The sequence below is a fragment of the Fonsecaea erecta genome (assembly GCF_001651985.1).
Source record: "Fonsecaea erecta strain CBS 125763 chromosome Unknown Scaff5, whole genome shotgun sequence".
Lineage (NCBI taxonomy): Eukaryota > Fungi > Ascomycota > Eurotiomycetes > Chaetothyriales > Herpotrichiellaceae > Fonsecaea > Fonsecaea erecta.
In genome coordinates this window covers 161,693-178,923 of record NW_017387248.1, presented here as the reverse complement: position 1 = coordinate 178,923, position 17,231 = coordinate 161,693, and the positions used below count along the sequence as shown (strand labels likewise).

The following is a 17,231-nucleotide window of genomic DNA, read 5'->3' as shown; positions in this document are numbered from 1 at the left end:
GGTTTGATTCACCATCCTCCAAAAGTGCCATTAAGGTGCCGAAAGAGACATTTGGTGACTGGACTCCAGCCAAATTTACATAGCTGTCAGGCGTGGCGCATACTGCGTGGTGTCCCCACGGCACAAAAGACGTTGGTGGGGCGCCAATTTGGTGCCACAGCTCGTCTCGCCTGTTGGCTTCCCGCAAGGCCATCCCAAGAAGCGATCTGGTGCACCCCGTCCGCTTCGAGATGGGTCTCCTTATGGGGATGCCGCTGGTGCCGCCCAAATTTGTTCCATCCGTGTTCCAATTGTCTCGAATCGAGATTACCCGGGTGAATCTTCCTAAAAATCCACTCAAATCACTGCTCTGCCTTTAGCCGACAGACTTGGATGTAGGTAGCATTGGTTGCAAGTAGTAAACGTGATTTGCCTGCATCCGGAATGATAGGAATAATGACCTCATCCTGTCTCGATTGTTTGTTGCAAGGTCACTTCCAATCGCCAGCGCCAGTAAGATCGAGTCGGAAATTGAGGAGAATGGCTGACGGAAGAGATCCTTTGGAGAGTAACCTTATGCGCTGGACTACTGGGTGACTCCTTAGACTTCCCTAGACAGATTTGATCGAGGAGTTTCTCCAAGATCCCCAAGATTACTGATTGGTGGTATGACGGGCTTGCCGTGGAGAATGACGAATAGTTTGTGTGATCAGTTGTGGGATTACCAGATGGTCACTTGACCATGGATGTCCTCGAACCTCTCTTTTCGTGCGCCCGTTCTGTTTCATGTTGCAGAGGCTGCGGCCACGGTGGTTGGTCAGTGAGCGCCGACATGATGTAATTTCGGACGGTGCATCGTGACGAATTTTTGCCGTGTTGCTTCAGGCACTGTAGCGTAATAATCCGTTATTGGGCACTACGCCAGCCGGCGGGTTTGGTTGACCGCCTATCGAGAACTCTGTCAGGCAGCCCCAAAGAACAGTTGTTTAGGTCAATCTGGTCCGTTGGGCATTGATAAGTAAGAACGCCCGGTGTTTTGGTAGCCGAATACGGAGTTGCGGTCATGTGGATCGAGTTCCCCGTAGAGGAGAAGACAGTCCGTGTGTTATCCAATCTACCCGCGAAATATCTCTTCATAGCTACTGCTTCTCCATGGTGTGCCACCGTCTTGTCCTGTCCTGTACCGCTGTATGTATACGCGTCCAGCCGAGAGCGAGATACTACTCCATGAGTCAGTGGTGGCGCCGTCGGCGGCAATTGGCCTGTTTCCAGAGACGGCTTCTGGGCGAAATGAACAAAGCGGAATGATCGACAACAAGGAAGCGTGCTGATCCTCGTGGGCACGTGTGGGCGATCAGCACAGTCCATGCCTCCTACAGCGATAGATTAGCTTAGCGATCTTATGATGATAAGTGTTGATCAAACAATCGCCTGTGGCTGAAGATGGATGACTGACGGAGTGTTTCATCAGTCGGCCGTGATCTCGCTCCAGCAAAATGATGGAGGAAGATGGGCGAATTGCTTTGAACAAACGGCTTTGGGCAACCGAGATGGGAAACAGACATGGGAAAATGAAAGTGAGCAAGCCACAGGTTGCTGGGAGTGGGTGCATGTCCGGCACCGGCAAATGTGCTGCTGACGAACCCGCCCTCGCTTCCGGCGCAGGTGGCCAAGACGCTGGTCAGGATGAAATCTCCGACTCTTTTTTGCCACAGAGCAGCAGCCACAGCAGTCTGTACCGTGTACCACAGTTAACTCGTAAAGCCACAGCATGGAAGGGGGGTGTACGTGTGGCTGTGTGGCGGTGCAGCAGTGTGGTCGATCAGGTCGATCAGGTCGTCTGGACCTTGCATAGGAAGAGAGTTCTGCCAGAAACTACCCGGGTAGTTTCTGTCAGGGGGGGACGAATGTCGAACTTCGAAGCAGCCAGTCAACAGGGTACAGGGAGCAGAGAGCAGAGGACAACGGCAGAGAAGAACGAGGGGATACTGTGAGAGTCAGAACGAGCCAGGAGAGGGAGATGGGGGAGTGGCAGAGGTGCATGATGGCCGGGCCTTGGCCTGAAACGTACGAGCACTGGCCAGTCAGCGCGTGTCGATGACGGGCAAGTCACCCACAGAGGCTCCCGAAACAAGCCACGTCGTAGGCATCGCGGGCATCCGTGGGCGCAAGGTGCCACTGGTGATGCCACTGCCTGCCACCGCCTGCCACTGAAAATCAATTGAACGCCACGTCTGGCTCGCCCGCTAAGCCTGTTCCAAGTGGCAGCTCCGGTCCGCTGCTCCAATGACGACCCCCAGTTGATCCCTGGTAGGCGTGGCTCAGTTCAGAGCATTAGGCGCATGGGTGGAGAGCCCAGTGGAGCCCCCGTGTTTAGGCTTTGGGAATTAGGCTCCATGCTAAACATGGGCGTCGATGTTGCCTTACGCCGAACGGAGGCCCGTACCTGCTTCGTTCAGCGACACAAGAGAGAGAAGCAAATCGACATCTCATCCCAATTTTTGTTCATGGCCCGCTAGAATCTCAGAGTATCCACCCCTGTTGCTTCATCCTTAGCACCCAGAAGCCCGTCTCGGACCCATGGCCCCCCTAAGAATCATGGGCTCCCGTGGCTGCTAGCCATGGTCCCGAGTGCCATGGTCATGGCTAATTCCATCGCTGCTGCATCCGAGGCCCCATCCCTCCAGTACATCGTGATGACCACCCCCCCGGTCCGTTCATTTTGACGAGACTCGCTCCACCGCGTCCTATGTCCCACTCGAACGTGCACCTACTACCTCACACCTCACACACACACACACTCTCGCACACCAACAACCTTGCATCTCAAACCCCTCGTACCTCGCCCATTCCATCCGTCGATCCTTTTTATGTTGTCTGTCTTTTTCTTCTTAACCTCTCGCCTGTCTTCATATTGCCCTTGAGAGCCCACCCACCTCGACAGCCTGTCTGCCCTACCGATCTCCACGGCCACCATCAGCCCCCATCCTCGATCAGACCTCCCCCGACGAAACACGCACGCAACAAGGCGCAGCAAGTCCGTCGAACCTCCTACATTCCTAGATCTCCTGCAATTACATCTTCTGCGAGCGCGGTCGCCGTTGAACTGATGCACGACGCTTGAGTGCTGTCGCCCTGGCATCGTTCGACGCGCATCTCGCCGGCCCCATGTCTTTGATTTGACCTCGTTCTCTCTTGGTCCAACAGTCTGAGACGGCTGTCCCCGCCGCAAATGTTTCGCAATCGGTCAGTCTTTGCCTTTCGATCTATACCCGTTTCATCTTTACAGCCCTAGCCGACACAGCAGTACTGACAGGCAGGTCGTGTGGTTAGGCGCAATACTCAGAAGCCTGATGAGGAGTTGTACGCGGCCTTCAAGCAGAAGTTCCCCGAGGTAGGGCCTGGGTCGACCTCTTCAGCTTTGCCAGGGGACGCCAGTACTGGCCGCCGATCGTCAACTTTAAGCGAGGCCATCATAGATGAACCATCGATATCTCAGCCGTATGTTTAGGAAATGTCTTACTTCAACCCACCAGTGCCTTCACCCAGGCCCCCCCAAGCCTCCCCCATCGTTGACACAATGTCTCCAAATCTACGCCCGTCTGGGCATTGCGACGACCATGCCGACAACGCTGACTATTTCGCCAGAGCCTTTGAAGGCCAGCAGCCCGAGGTGAAGGAGCAGGATGCCACTCCCAAACCATTTTCCGACGCCTGGAGGTTTACTCCCTCCCTCATGGATCCCAACTCGTATGCCTTTAGTGCCTTCGCCAACCAACCTCCGGGATACTACACTCCTACACCTGGTGGCTTTGGAACCCTCTACCACCCTCAAGCGGGCGACCTTCACACGCCCGGCATGGGAATGAATACCCCTCTATCACTACCGCACTCGGTCCACGGGCTACACGCACAGGACCACTTGATGCATCTCCAGCACTTCAATCCGCACCTCCTACACCAGCCTCACCCATTTCAGGATCCTTTCCATCCTCAGCCACCCCCTATTCATGTCCCTTCGCAGCAACCACAGGTGTATGCTCCTCAGCAGTTCCTGCAACATCAGGACTCTGGCTATGTCGCCATGGACGAGACTCCTCATAAGACAACTCCGACACAGCCCGACATAGGCATTGAGCAGCAGACTATCAACCAACCTATGCGACCGTCTATTTCTGGAAGCGCTGCCTTGACCAGTCTACCTCCGGGACAGAAGTTAGTATTCACTCACTTCAACCAGGAACCCGCTGACATTGATGGCAGATTTCGATTTCACACGACGTTGAACGCCCCCACAGCGATGGTCCGCCATGCGGATGAAATCCCCATCACGTACCTCAACAAAGGCCAGGCTTACACCATGTCAATTTGGGACACCGCTCCTCCCACACGGCAGAACACTCCTCTCAAGTATCGTACTTACGTCCGCGTGTCCTTCGAAGACGAACAGCAAAGGGCGCGACCCGGCGCATGTTGGCAGCTCTGGAAGGAAGGCCGCGGGTCGAACGAAGCCCACCAGCGAGGCGGGAGACTTCTGGCTGTGGAATTCGTCGAACCAAATCCGAGTGGAGAGGATGACCTGCGGAAACCTCCAGCTGTGCAAATTGAGAAAGCCTCCTTCGATGGTTTCGCAGTAACTTGGTCACCAAATTCCGTCAATGGGAGTCCCGATTGTTCCATATCAGTTCGTTTCAACTTCTTGTCGACAGACTTCAGCCACTCTAAGGGAGTCAAGGGCATACCAGTCAGACTCTGTGCCAAAACTGAGCTGCTCACTGCGCAGCCAAGCAGTAGCAACAAGCCGGAGGTGTGCTATTCCAAGGTCAAGCTTTTCCGTGATCATGGCGCAGAGCGCAAACTCTCAAACGACGTCGCACATGTGAAGAAAACAATCGACAAGCTCAAACAGCAGATCGCCCAAGCTGAAGCAGGCGTGGGAAGCGCCACAAAGAGGAGGAGAAGCAGCTCAATCGCAAAAGCCTCAACATCCAAAGCTGGAAAAGTTATGAAACACAAGCGGACCTGGTCTGTCGACTCAGAAGCAGAGGGCGTCAAGTTCTCCGCGGAAGAGGACCTTCAAATGAAGCTGATCAGCATGCAAGATATGTTTTCGTCGACAAGACCTATCAGCATTTTGTTTTTGCCTGGTGCACCCGAAGATGATCCGGATCTGTACCCCGTCAAACTACCCGGAGACGACCCTGAAGGCAGAGAAATCGTGCGGACCGGGACGTGGGAGTCGAGACAGAGTGCATCTGATTCCCCCACGTCAAATGCTGGTTCACCATCTTCGAGCTCAGCCTCACAGGCCACCCCGAAGAGAAAATTTTCCGACCTGCAGCAGACTGCCATCCTGGAAGAGGGCGAAAGCGAGTACGATCACGATCACGCCGGAGGCGTCTCCAGGTCGAGGCCGGTGAAAATTCCCAAAACCGAGGAGGAACCTGTCACTAGACAGGAGCTTTTTGCTGTTGATGTGGACAGCAACTATCTGCCCCCTGTGGAACGGCCCATCCGGCCAGGTCAGTGTCCATGTTTATCTCGCAAGTTCCAATCTGACGTGGTTACAGTTGCGTGCTTCTACGTGCGCCAAAAAGATGCAGCCAAAGAATACTATCGCGCAGTCTACTTGATGCAGCGTACTGTCAAAGACCTGGTCAACAATATTGCAACGAAATTCCAGATCGATCCTCAGAGAGTTACTCAGGTCACACATGTCAATTCTCGCGGGCTTCACATCATCGTAGACGAAGATGTTGTAAGAGAACTTCCCGAGGGACAAGATATGATTGTTGAATTCACGCCGCTCGACGCCGATCAGCCGGTCAAAAACGAATTCATCGCGCCCACCGCGGCAGAAGTGAAGGTCGACAGCGAGATACCACCTACGGAGTCATTTGTTTCGGACCCGTTGGAGATGTGGTTGAACTATTGAAGATTTGTACACCAATCCAGGACCCGGAAATTGCATGAGATACCCCTGGCTTTCCTGATTCTATTTTGTTTTTCATCACGAACACGACACATGTTACGGCGGCACATTTCAGAGGAGCGTTCGGACTTGGCTTCATCGAACGACCCTATCGACTTTATTTGATACCCCTTTTTAACGGCGACTATGCCATCCCTGAGCTTGGAGCTTTGGACTGCCGACATCCTTTGTTGGGCATGTACAGTTTGGCAACAACGGACGGAGGACAGTTTGCGGCTAATTTCTCCGACAAGGATCCTTTTGCAACCATTTTTCTTTTCTTCTGATTTTGCTTTTTACTTCAGTACAACGAAGGACGATTCGAACGAAGGGATGATATACGGGTCCCCGAGCGAGCTCCGACCATACTTTTCACGAGAACATGACTTTTCGAGATACCCACATTATTGTATTTTTCGTTTGTTGGAAACGATGATACCCAAGCGTGACTTCCACTAGAGGTCGGTATCAACACCAATGTATCGACCAACTAATTGATTACACAATTCAACTTTGATACGTCTCGATTTTCTATGATTTTTTGGGCCAACAGCCTACTTTTCGTGTCCAATCTACGGTTTGAGACTCGACGAACACGGCGAAAAAAATTTCGCCAGCGCATACGCAACAAGGGAATTTCTTAGCTTTGGGGATCAGGGTTGAGGGCACGCCAGCCAGTAACGACGATTGGGGATTGGGGGGTCAGGGAGACAAATCCAGCGGTTCTCGTTCTGCAGGAACGGTATCATGTGGATGATTAGCAAGGGGAGACGCAGGAACCAATTACACTCTTGAAACATGGGCAGGGCCCAAATGATTCAACGTTCCAGAGCCGAATCGACAGCCGGCGAAAGGTGGAGGGCGTGGTGGCCGTCTGGTCTGGCTCGGAGGGAGAGGCGAGTATCTGCCACAGGCAGTGGCAGTGTTTCAGGCAAGAGTCACAGCAGGAACTGCGAGGTTGAGTAGGTATAGCATAGTTCCGAAGATAGAATATCAGCTGACTAGCCGATCTTTTTGTTCGGCTAGGCCCGTGTCTGGATATCTGGTGCTTGGAACATGCATGAGGCTAAGAGCCTCGCATGCGTGCTCTTCGCCAATGCAAACGCAGTTCTGCCTGTCCACCACTTCAAGCTAAAAGATGCTCTGATCATCTAGACTCTTCGCATTGTGTCAAGAATAGCTCGGTTCAAGCAGAGAGGAGCGCCACGTCAGCCTCAAGCCATTCGAGGCGATTTTACCACTACCTCTAGCGGGACAAGAGGCGGTTGGCCACGAGCGCGAGGCAGACCAGCGATCGTGACCTCAACGGTGGGACAGGGGCGAGCCAGCCGGATTAAGAGACCAGGGCCGGACGGTCTTGGCTGCATCGGTCTATGGATGAACATTCCGCTGGGATCGAAGATGTACCGATGTAGCCGTGCGAGGAGAAGTTGGAAGAGGGTCATCTTCACCGCTTACCAACCTCCCGACAAAGAAATGCAGCAAAGAGCTTACCGATAAGTAAGTCATGCATGCTGCTAAGACAACTTTCTCCGCCTGCAGTGAGAACTCAGTGTAGAGAAGAGGATGGGAAAGGAGGAAAAGGATGATGCCCAGCCACCGCATTTTTGGGGCCGTGGGGGGGTTCGCCAGCACGGAATGTGAACGTATCATAAGGTTGGGGAGATTACGGGCTGTAAGACATGCCTGGTCTGAGCGAGCAAGCCTTTTTTTCTAAGAGCGTTGCATTGACGGATAGCGGCCTGGGAGTGAGCGTCGCGATGATGATCATTGATTGTCGATGATTGTCAGTATTTGGTTACCGTGCAGGACAAGGGCAGCAATGCGATGCGGCGTTCAAATATAGCTGGCGCTATGACGCAATGGTGGGTGAACGCACCGCCATATGTGGTGCGCCACAGACACGTGCTGTCACGTGCAATTACGCCACAATATGCTTGTCTGGCTCGACTTCGAGTGTTTCCGGTAACAAGTTCTGTGACACAGCTCCTCAACATCGCAATCATCATAACAGATGCTGTATTCTGTAGCTGGTCGCAATCATCTCAATAACATCTCAATTATTGTTCTCATGCCCACGTTTTGTCCATTGTCCACCGCCTGTCATAATGACACGTCCCTTTGTCGAGTCTTCTTGTCAAACGAGTCTTTGTTTCTCTCTTGGTTGTGTCTGGAATATGCCTTTGTTTTCTGCCTCTGTTTTTGGGAGCAGTCGTGAACAAGGCCGTTGGACTCCGTCAGTTTGTTCTTTGAAGCTGTATTCGCCCAAGGCCTGGTCAATAGATTTCTCGTAAGGATTGCTAACCGGCACGATGTCGTTCTCATTCACTCTCACTCTTCTGCCACACCCATCGCAAATGCAGATTCACTTGCCCCTTTCAAGAGACAAACTTCGCTCTCATCGCCGCTGTCATCAGTGCTTCACCGTTCTATCACTGTCATCAACATCCACCATACCTACGGCGAAGCAAAATGGCAAACCATTACTCTGTGCTTGGTGTCTCGCCTGATGCTACTCTCCAGCAGATCAAAGCAGCATACACCAAATTAGTTCTTCGAGCCCACCCTGATAAAGGAGGATCCCAGTCCGTATTTGTCCAAATCCAGGCAGCATGGGAAGTCCTCAGAGATCCTGCCACGCGCGCAAAATATGATCAAGAATGTCAGAACGCACAGAAGCCAAAGCACCATGGCAGAGATCACACAGACTCAGGAAGAGCTCGGTACTCACGCGACTATTCCCAATTCTACGGCAGTTCCTACTACGAAGACTCGATGCCGGGTGATCATTACTCTTATACAGGATCTGGCTATAGAACAGGACCCAACTCCAATTCATGGAACGGCTATCGTGACTCTACAGCGGGTTCCGCATACAGCAGCTATTATGGCTCGTTCGCTGGTGACGCAAATTATAGCGACACGAAGCCGAGGGCTTCAAGCACTCCAGAGCCAGAAGATACATCACATCACTATCGTCGTGATGCGCGAGAGAATCACCGAGATTCCTACTCCCAAACAAGACGCCGAGACTCAACTGCTTCTCCTCCCCCTCGCCGCTCGCGATCCTCATCTCCGCCACCGACAATGCCATCCGAACTCGATCTGAAGACTGTCAAGGCCCTTGCCGAACAGGCGTCTCGGAACCTCATACGCTACAAAGAGCTCATTGACATGCTGCGCTCGTCTACCAAGAGCCATCCGCTTTCGAAGGACATTCAAATCAAACTCGAACATGTACACCTCTTCCTTCAGAACCGCGAGTTGAAGTTGAATCACAGAGTCATGGAAATCAAAGTGTACAAGATCAGCCAGCAAACCAAGAGTCTACCAGAGAACATGGAGCCATTCTTTGCGTCGCTGTGGGAGACCATTGTCAAGGAGGATAAGGAGACAGTGTCCGACGTGAGCATGTCAGTGTCAAGGGTTTCGGGGGACACCAGCCAATGGCTGCGCCGGAGGAACGTGCTCGAGGCACGCGGTCTTGAGGTCACCGACGATGATAAAGTCACCCAGGACTTGATTGCAAGTACTGAGGCATTGGAGCGACTCTTGACCAAGGTGCTCCTCTCGGCGCCAGGGGTTGCGCCGCAGCGGTCCTACTGACTGGTTCACCCCGGGTGAACCGAGGGAGCATCTGCGAACGAAGGTTGTTCGAGCTGGTTGGCGACACGGCAAATTCGTATGCGCAACGGTGGAGCAAAAGCGCGATAAGGCGATGAAAGACAGATTCACATGCACAATGCTTCCCCTTTTTGGTCGGACGTGCGCTTCTCACACAAAAAGCACAGCGTGTTTTCTCCCCCTCTCGTTGTGAATGAACTGATTGATGGTTGTCGACAGAAGCCGTCCAAAGCATACCCCGGTCTAAAGGAGGTCGAGACCAAGTCGCCCCGCCGACGGACAAGTGATCGACAACATGCATATGCTTCTCTGGTGTGGCTGTGCAAGAAGGTCCAGGACCCCTACTGCACTCCATACCGCGTCTGCCCGACCAGATTTGATGCAATATGACATGAGCTCTGCCAGTGATACGCCGTGCCCACCCCCCTAACCACTCCATTAGCTGGAGAGGAAACAAGGTACACGGTTCTTTTGCAGACGAACTCTGCAGACAAGAGAGACCCCAACACTAACGATGCAGGGTCCGACGCAAGTTCCAAAAGCTTCCCTCTCTTCACGCCCCATGTATGCCCACCACCCCTTTACCCTTGTCCTGCTGGGGGGAAAAATAGTCTTCTCCCTTCCGATTCGCCGCCGCATTTGGCTCAACCACATATGCGTATCCGTTTGGGGGTATCTATTCCCTCTCGTGAAAAGAAAACGATGTCTAATCTTAGAAATGTGTGTTTCGCCAGTCAGGACGGATGCTCGGTACATATATTGAGTTTCTAGATAGACCAACTCCCACCCCCGGTTCATATAGCGACCATACGCACCCAATCTATCTCGTTGAATCCAAATATTATACCCACACACACGTACTGAATTTCTCTCTTTCCTTGTCGCCACTTCATCCTGCTGTCTTTCACGAGACAAGAATTGGCGAGGCCGCGCAAGGAAGAGACAACAATTGTGGCCAGCCAGCGCGGCTTTTCTTCCGGCGATGGTTCGTAGACCCCGGGGACTGCGATTCGATCTATCTATCTTCCCCTGGTTACTGCGGTGGCGAACTGAACTGCAACGTCTGTCCCACATGGTTTCTCCCCCCTTTCTTTCCTTCTTTCTTCCTCCAACTGCTTCCACCTGTGGTTCGTTATGTTTGGAAATTCCACGAAGAACGGTCGGTGTTGCCGTAGAGGTCTACTTGCTATACGAGGTACCTCGGACGAAAGACACCGCGAACCGACCGTTCCAGATCGTTGCCTTGCCTTGAACTCGCGAAACCTCTTCGCTGATGAGGAACGTGGACACGCTCTCCGAACCTCTCATCACCTGGAACCTCCTTGACAGTATGTCGTCTCTCTTCATCCCCTTTCACCCCAACAAACGGGGCTCAGGGTGGACTCTTCTTCCTGGTTAAGAATATCGCTACTGGCTCACCAACCACAAAGACTGCTCGGCTAGACCTGTCGATGTGACCTCTCTCGACAATGGCTAGAGAGGGAGACCGTAAGTTAGACATCAGATAGGGGGTGGCAAGGGAAGGAGGCGAGACGCAAGGGGCTGGTCGTAGTAGGTCGCTGAGGGAGGGAAAGAAGGTAGTGAGTGGTGAAAGAATGGTGTGGTCAGTAAGCTGGAGATTCTGCTCGGCTGCTGTAAAGAAGAGTCACCTCGGTAGGTTTCTTACTCTTACGGCTTCGAACTGACAAGACTCACTCGATCAAAGATGTTTTGTTTGAACTGTCCTGGGCAACATCCAGTTCCGTGAAAAGGGACGACTCGTTGTTGGAACTCTACCAGATATCAACGACTAGACGATAGTATGCAATGATCTATAAGAAAAGAAAACACACGAAGTACACGAAATGGGCGATGATTCATAAGTCGCTCATTATCGCTGCAAAGCAGGACCGTGTCATACAAGAAAGAATCGTTCTTAGCTGCTCTCATGGCGTCTCATATCTGTTGCACCCTGATCTCGTCAGCCCCGTCCCTGTCTTGTTGTTCATGATACTGATTGTGCCCCTTTGCCGACCCCAAAACCTACATGTTACTGTAAAATGCCAAGTGCCAATCCCATAAAGAAAGTTCCTCGTCGGCGCCCCAAATACTGTTCAGCCTCTCAAGGGAGAAAAATCCATTGACGAACCGTGTTCCGAGGTGACCGTCTTGTAGAGAAGCAATTGCCCCAAAAATAATTTCGCTGGCGCCATGCTCGAATACCTATACTTCCATCGTCCTCCTCGCCGCCGTACCCATTTTCCCTGCCAGTCATTTAAACTCTCTTGGCCTATGTACCCTGGGGGCAGAAGGGTCGTTACTATCACCTCACTTTCGCAGCTGGAGTCTGGTTTTCAAGACCCTGCGTCTCGTTTGACAGCTGATCATGTCAGCTATGGTCGCCCTGGATTCAAAGAATCTCTGCTAGCTCCCAGTAAGTATCCTCTTCCAAATCCATCAATCCCGGTTCGGAGCCAGGATCGTCGTCAATGTTGGCACTTGTTGTCCGATTCTGGTCCACAGTGACCTGGTCCAGCTGTAGGGAGGTCCATTTTCTCGATCTTCGTCATGCACAGACCAGTACTTCAGGTATTTGGTCTCTATGAATGAAAGCTCTGTTGTGAGTGTCTCGATGGCCTGAAGATTCCGATCCTCTATTACTTGCTCCGCCGCTGCGAGAGGCCAATCATGTTCCTTCTGTATATCGCACAAATAACCGCAGAGATGTGGGAAGCTTTGCTCCTCGCAGCGGTGTTTCAGCAGCGCGTCTGTCAATCCACCCAGGTCGATGTCCTCTTTCTCCGATAAGAGGGCGATGCGCTCCAGGCTGCTTGGTCCAGAGAAGTCGAATGCGTCGTTGAATACCTCGATAAGATTTTGACGCTGCTTTTAGCAGCCGCTGGGTCCATGCAGTACGAGTCCCTTCTCTGAACGTCTCGCCGCCCTAAGTCATTTCTGACCTCCCTTCCCCTTTCCCGAGTTAGCATGACAAGTCGTAGGATCACATATCTGTGGCCTTACTCTACCTGTACGACAGGACGACGCCCTGTGTAGCCTGCTCATGGGAGGCTATGAGTCCTACAGGATAGGTCGGCCGAGACGTGGCGCCTCGGACATAGCACACGATGACGCTGTCGTGGAGCTTTTCGTGGAGTTCTTCCAAGAAGCGATATACGCGAGGTGAACCCGACTCGGCCGAAGCACAAGGCTGGATGGTCGACCAGGCGAGGACACACTGCACACTGAACCTTTCACCTATATATAAAGCTATTTCCGTCACGACTTCAACCTGATCTGTCAAACAAAAATTGCATAAGAACTCACTCCACCAAGCACAATCAGCACCATGTCTGGAAGATTGGCTGTAGTCAGCCAATCTGGCAGCACGATTAGCTTCTTCGATCTTGCTTCGGGCGAGAGAACAGCATACATGACAGACCTCATCTCAGAACCACATGAGCTGCTTTTCGACAGCAAGAGAAATGTCATGTACTGCAGCCACGCCTACCATCATGGACACTTCTGGACACACGGGGACAACGGCCATCAAATCTCGGTCATTGACCCCGACAAGAAAGAGGTGATCGATATCATCGAAACAAAGCCCGCACTTGGTCCTCACGGCTTGGTCCTGGATGCGGAACGGGATATTCTGTGGTACAGTTATGAAGAGCACGAAGCGGGTTCCAGTGGAGGTGTGGTTGGGCTCGATCTGAAGACCCGAAAAGTCCTCAAACAAGTCGACAGCTCGACCAAGACACATTGGTTCGTGGTGACACCAGACGGGAAAAAAGCCTATACCTGCAACAAAACGGCGGACTTCATCTCCATCCTTGACCTGGAGAACCAACGCATGATTGGCAAGATCGAGACTCCGGGAGGGACGGAAGAATGCAGTATCTCGCTTGACGGGAAGCATGCCTACTTTCCAACCCCCGGCACGTCACTAACCAACATCCCAGAGAACGCCGAAGTTCTGGTCATCGACACGGCGACGGACGAGATTGCTTTCAGGATTCCCCTCGAACATCCCGCTCAGTCAACTCATGTTGCAGGGGACGGAAGAATTCTCGTGGGCGAGTACCTGGCGGCCCCTGGTTCGGGTTTTGAGGGCCGGTTGGCCGTGTACGATCCAAAAGAGTACAAGCTTGTTGGCAAAACCAAGATCGGAAGTGTGCCATTGACTCTGCGTACTTCTCCAGACGGCAAGCTTGGTTTCACGGCGAATGTCTTTGCGGGTTCGGTGTCTGTGGTCAACATGTCAACCATGGAAGTCATTAGAACGCTCGTGGTGGACACCGAGCGCAGCAAGTTTTCGAATTTGTGTCAAGGTGCGCATGGAATGGTTTATTTTCCTTGAGATTGGCAGTGCGGAAAGCGCCTGGAGCATGTTATCAGCACGGCCATCGTTCACGGGATCTCAACCGATCTCGGCTTGTTTTGGTGGAGTTGTCCGATTGTATAGTGTTGCAATGCCAGGCATTTGCACAATCCGCCTGAAGTATTCGCTTCGTCCTCAAACCTGATCAGGCTTTTTTCTTTATGATTTACCACCGGCCATCTTGTTCACCGTCCCGCCAATCGCGCCATCCTCTTTGAACATTCCTCCAATCATTCCATTTTGGTCCAGTGGCCCTCCGATCTTTTGAGCTGTGCCACCAATCGCACCACTGGGGTTTGCCAAAGTTAGAGTGATAACCAGCACGAAGAAGGTGAAGTGGATGAGAGAAAGGAGGCCAGCGTGGCGACTCACTCTGCCGTGAATTGCTTTCCGACTGAGCCCTCGGAGCTTAGCATGGGGGCCTAAAAGGGGGATCCCAGGGGTGGTCAGCACATCAGTTGATAATATTGGGACATGGATGTAGGTGGTAAAGAAGCAGGGTGCTCCAACGGAGACAGATGAATCAGGCGAGAATTTACTCACCTTCGCACCCGGAGCAGGGTTATACTCCATGACAGGGTTATTGTGTGGGTGTTCTTCGTTGGACGCGGGCCCTTGTCCTGTGAACTTGGACGTGTCGGTTTGACCTTTCATGATATTTGGTGTCATCTTGCTCTGGAGTCTGAGAGGCTATGCTATGAGAGGAGAGAATAGTCAACAAATCCCACCGGCTGCTATCGTTGTAACAAGTATGTGAGATGTAGGTGAAACAGAGAGACTAACATCGGGATGGTGTGTTGAATAGCAAGACATTCAATGACATAGGGCGATGATTCTCTGCTCTACGGTACAGACCTTTGGATTCCAAATTGTCGATATTGCGTCATTGACTGTGAAGAAGTCTTGACGAGTGTAAACCATACAAAAGGCGAGGAAATGGATAAGCGTCATAGAATATGCTCCGTGGTGGATGGAAGTCTATGCCGCCCGCTTCTCCATCCGCTACACGTTCCTCCCTGTAGCCAATCATGGACGCAATCGGTGGCCCATGGTTTCATGTCGAACGGGAATGAATTCCGGATCTCCCACGAATAAACGGGTCAAAGAAACAACACGTGAACTCGCATGATGTTTTCAAATTGAACTTTTAGAAACGTGCATCAACCTCAATGCGTGGTTGTATACCAGTTCTGATATTTGATGTTTGTGTTTCCAATGATGGTCAATGATCTCGGCGCTGTTTTCTCTGCCCCTTAGAAGCGCGATTGATCTGTCCAGGCACACCTCTGCCAGGCATGGGTAAGGTTACCTCGACAAAATTCGCCCTGAGTCACACCAAGGTAGGCTTTCGGCGCGACCAACTAGCAGATAGCATGGGTCTTCCCATGCTTTCCTTGAAGAGAATGCTTCTCATCTTTGTAAGCAGGGACGTTACGACCATTCCTGCCAGTCTTGGTGTGATGCTTTTTCACATGCCTGAGAATTTTGGTTAGTGTTTCTAAAAGAAGGAACAGAATAAGGGGCCAGCGTGCGACGTACTCTTGGTAACGCTCCATGGTCTTTTTGTCCATTTCGCCGAGCACTTGCAATGCCATCTTGATATCATTGACTAGGGCGTCGCAGCGTTGCTTGCTGAAGTCCTCACGAACCACGACCCGCATCAACTTGAGGGACTCACTATGAGGGGCCATCGTATAGGCAGGGATAATCCAGCCACGTTCTCGAAGTTGGTGCGCGATGGCGAACTCGTCAAACATCTGCTCATTGTCGGGGTCGAGACGGAACGCAACCACGGGGAGTGATCGGCCACCGCCAGGGGACATGATGATGAAGCCCAGCGCTCTGAGCTGAGCAGCCAGATAGTCAGATGTGCGGGTGAGATTGAGCATGATGCTGCGGTAACCTCTCTTTCCAAGTCGGATCATTTGATAGTACTGGCCAATAACATGGCTGGCTCCTTTGCTGAAGTTCAAAGTAAATGAAGCCTGGTCAGCGCCGAGATAGTTGATATTGAACACGAGTTCCTTGGGCAGGTACTCAGGCGATCTCCAAATAACCCAGCCGACACCAGGATAGACCAGGCCGTATTTGTGACCCGAGACATTGATGCTGACAACCTTGGACAGACGGAAGTCCCAGACCAGGTTTGGATTGACAAAGGGAGCGACGAACCCGCCAGATGCTGCATCCACATGAATCGGGCAGTCAATATTTTTCTCAACCAGCAGGTCGTTGATCATCTGCGTGTCTTCGTACTCGCCGGTATATGTCAGGCCGAGAATGGTACAGATCCCGATGGTATTCTCATCGACCAGGTTGACAGCCTCCTCCGGGTCAATGACGTAGCGGTCTTCGGTGCAATACACATATTTCTCCTCGACGTCAAAGTAGCGAGCCGCTTTTTCCCAGCACACCTGGACGGCACTGTTCATAACGATGTTGGGTCTTGAGAAATCCTTTCCTTCCGCTTTGCGCTTGTTTGCCCACCTCCTCTTCATGGCCAGGACAGCAAGCATGATGGCCTCACTCGACCCGATTGTGGAGGTTCCCATTGCATTTTTCCCGTCTTCAGACTCAGGGATGTTGAAGAGACGGGCAATCATATTGACGCACCGGTTCTGAATCTCGGCTGACTGGGGGTATTCTTCGTAGTCAATGAAGTTCTTGGAGAAGGAATCGGTCATGAGCTTCTCGGCTTCATCTTCCTGGTCGCAAATAATAAGCCGGCGTTCAAGTTTGCAGAGGGTGGAGGTTGACAACATACCATGAATGTAGTGACAAAGCTTGCCAGGCTGTTGACAGAGTCTCGTCAGCTTCAACGTTGAATATTCGTGGCAGTGGACTTACTTCAGCATGGGGTTGCCGTCAAGACTGAGCTCATCTTTGATCATGCGGTACGCAATCTCTTTTGGCATCTCCTTCTCCGGGATCTCGTGTGATGGAAGATCCTCCGCAGCAAAGCGGGAGCCATAGACGGAGGTGGAGAACTCATCTTCCCCCGGAGGCTCGAGAGAGATATGCTCGAGGCCAGGAACGACTGAAGCTCGGCGTCTAGGATGGCCAAATTCGCTGCTCTGGCCTTTGCTAGGGTCTTTCGTTACTTGCGCTAAGTGAACCATGTTGATCGTTCAGCGTTCAAGGAGGGACGAAGTCTCAAATAGAACGAAGCAATATGGAGCTGAGGAAAGGACAGAGAGTGATGGAAGCAAAGCAGAGGGAAACTGAGAAGGTTATGACTGGCGGCACACTGTCAAACAACAGGCAAAGCGGTGAGGAAAAAGAAAAGACAAAGGAGGA

The 17,231-nt window shown here is 52.1% G+C and overlaps 5 protein-coding genes across 5 annotated transcripts; 3 read left to right on the top strand and 2 right to left on the bottom strand.

Annotated features, from left to right (window-relative positions):
* Window positions 1–3,559: 3,559 nt before the first annotated feature.
* On the top strand, window positions 3,560–5,914 carry AYL99_06136 (hypothetical protein; the record flags this gene model as incomplete). The annotated part of the gene is made up of 3 exons (XM_018837646.1): window positions 3,560–4,194; window positions 4,243–5,501; window positions 5,550–5,914. The coding sequence occupies 3 exons, from the start codon at window positions 3,560–3,562 to the stop codon at window positions 5,912–5,914; spliced, it is 2,259 nt and encodes a 752-aa protein (XP_018692206.1).
* A 2,508-nt stretch (window positions 5,915–8,422) lies between these two features.
* On the top strand, window positions 8,423–9,556 carry AYL99_06135 (hypothetical protein; the record flags this gene model as incomplete). Its single annotated transcript, XM_018837645.1, has 1 exon — window positions 8,423–9,556. One exon carries the CDS (start codon window positions 8,423–8,425, stop codon window positions 9,554–9,556), a length of 1,134 nt encoding a protein of 377 aa, XP_018692205.1.
* A 3,343-nt stretch (window positions 9,557–12,899) lies between these two features.
* AYL99_06134 (hypothetical protein) lies at window positions 12,900–13,913 on the top strand (the record flags this gene model as incomplete). The annotated part of the gene is made up of 1 exon (XM_018837644.1): window positions 12,900–13,913. One exon carries the CDS (start codon window positions 12,900–12,902, stop codon window positions 13,911–13,913), a length of 1,014 nt encoding a protein of 337 aa, XP_018692204.1.
* Window positions 13,914–14,093: 180 nt separating this feature from the next.
* Window positions 14,094–14,603, bottom strand: AYL99_06133 (hypothetical protein; the record flags this gene model as incomplete). Its single annotated transcript, XM_018837643.1, has 3 exons — window positions 14,094–14,223; window positions 14,307–14,356; window positions 14,478–14,603. The coding sequence occupies 3 exons, from the start codon at window positions 14,601–14,603 to the stop codon at window positions 14,094–14,096; spliced, it is 306 nt and encodes a 101-aa protein (XP_018692203.1).
* A 692-nt stretch (window positions 14,604–15,295) lies between these two features.
* AYL99_06132 (glutamate decarboxylase) lies at window positions 15,296–17,053 on the bottom strand (the record flags this gene model as incomplete). Its single annotated transcript, XM_018837642.1, has 4 exons — window positions 15,296–15,410; window positions 15,474–16,639; window positions 16,699–16,726; window positions 16,782–17,053. The coding sequence occupies 4 exons, from the start codon at window positions 17,051–17,053 to the stop codon at window positions 15,296–15,298; spliced, it is 1,581 nt and encodes a 526-aa protein (XP_018692202.1).
* Between the last annotated feature and the right edge of the window lie 178 nt (window positions 17,054–17,231).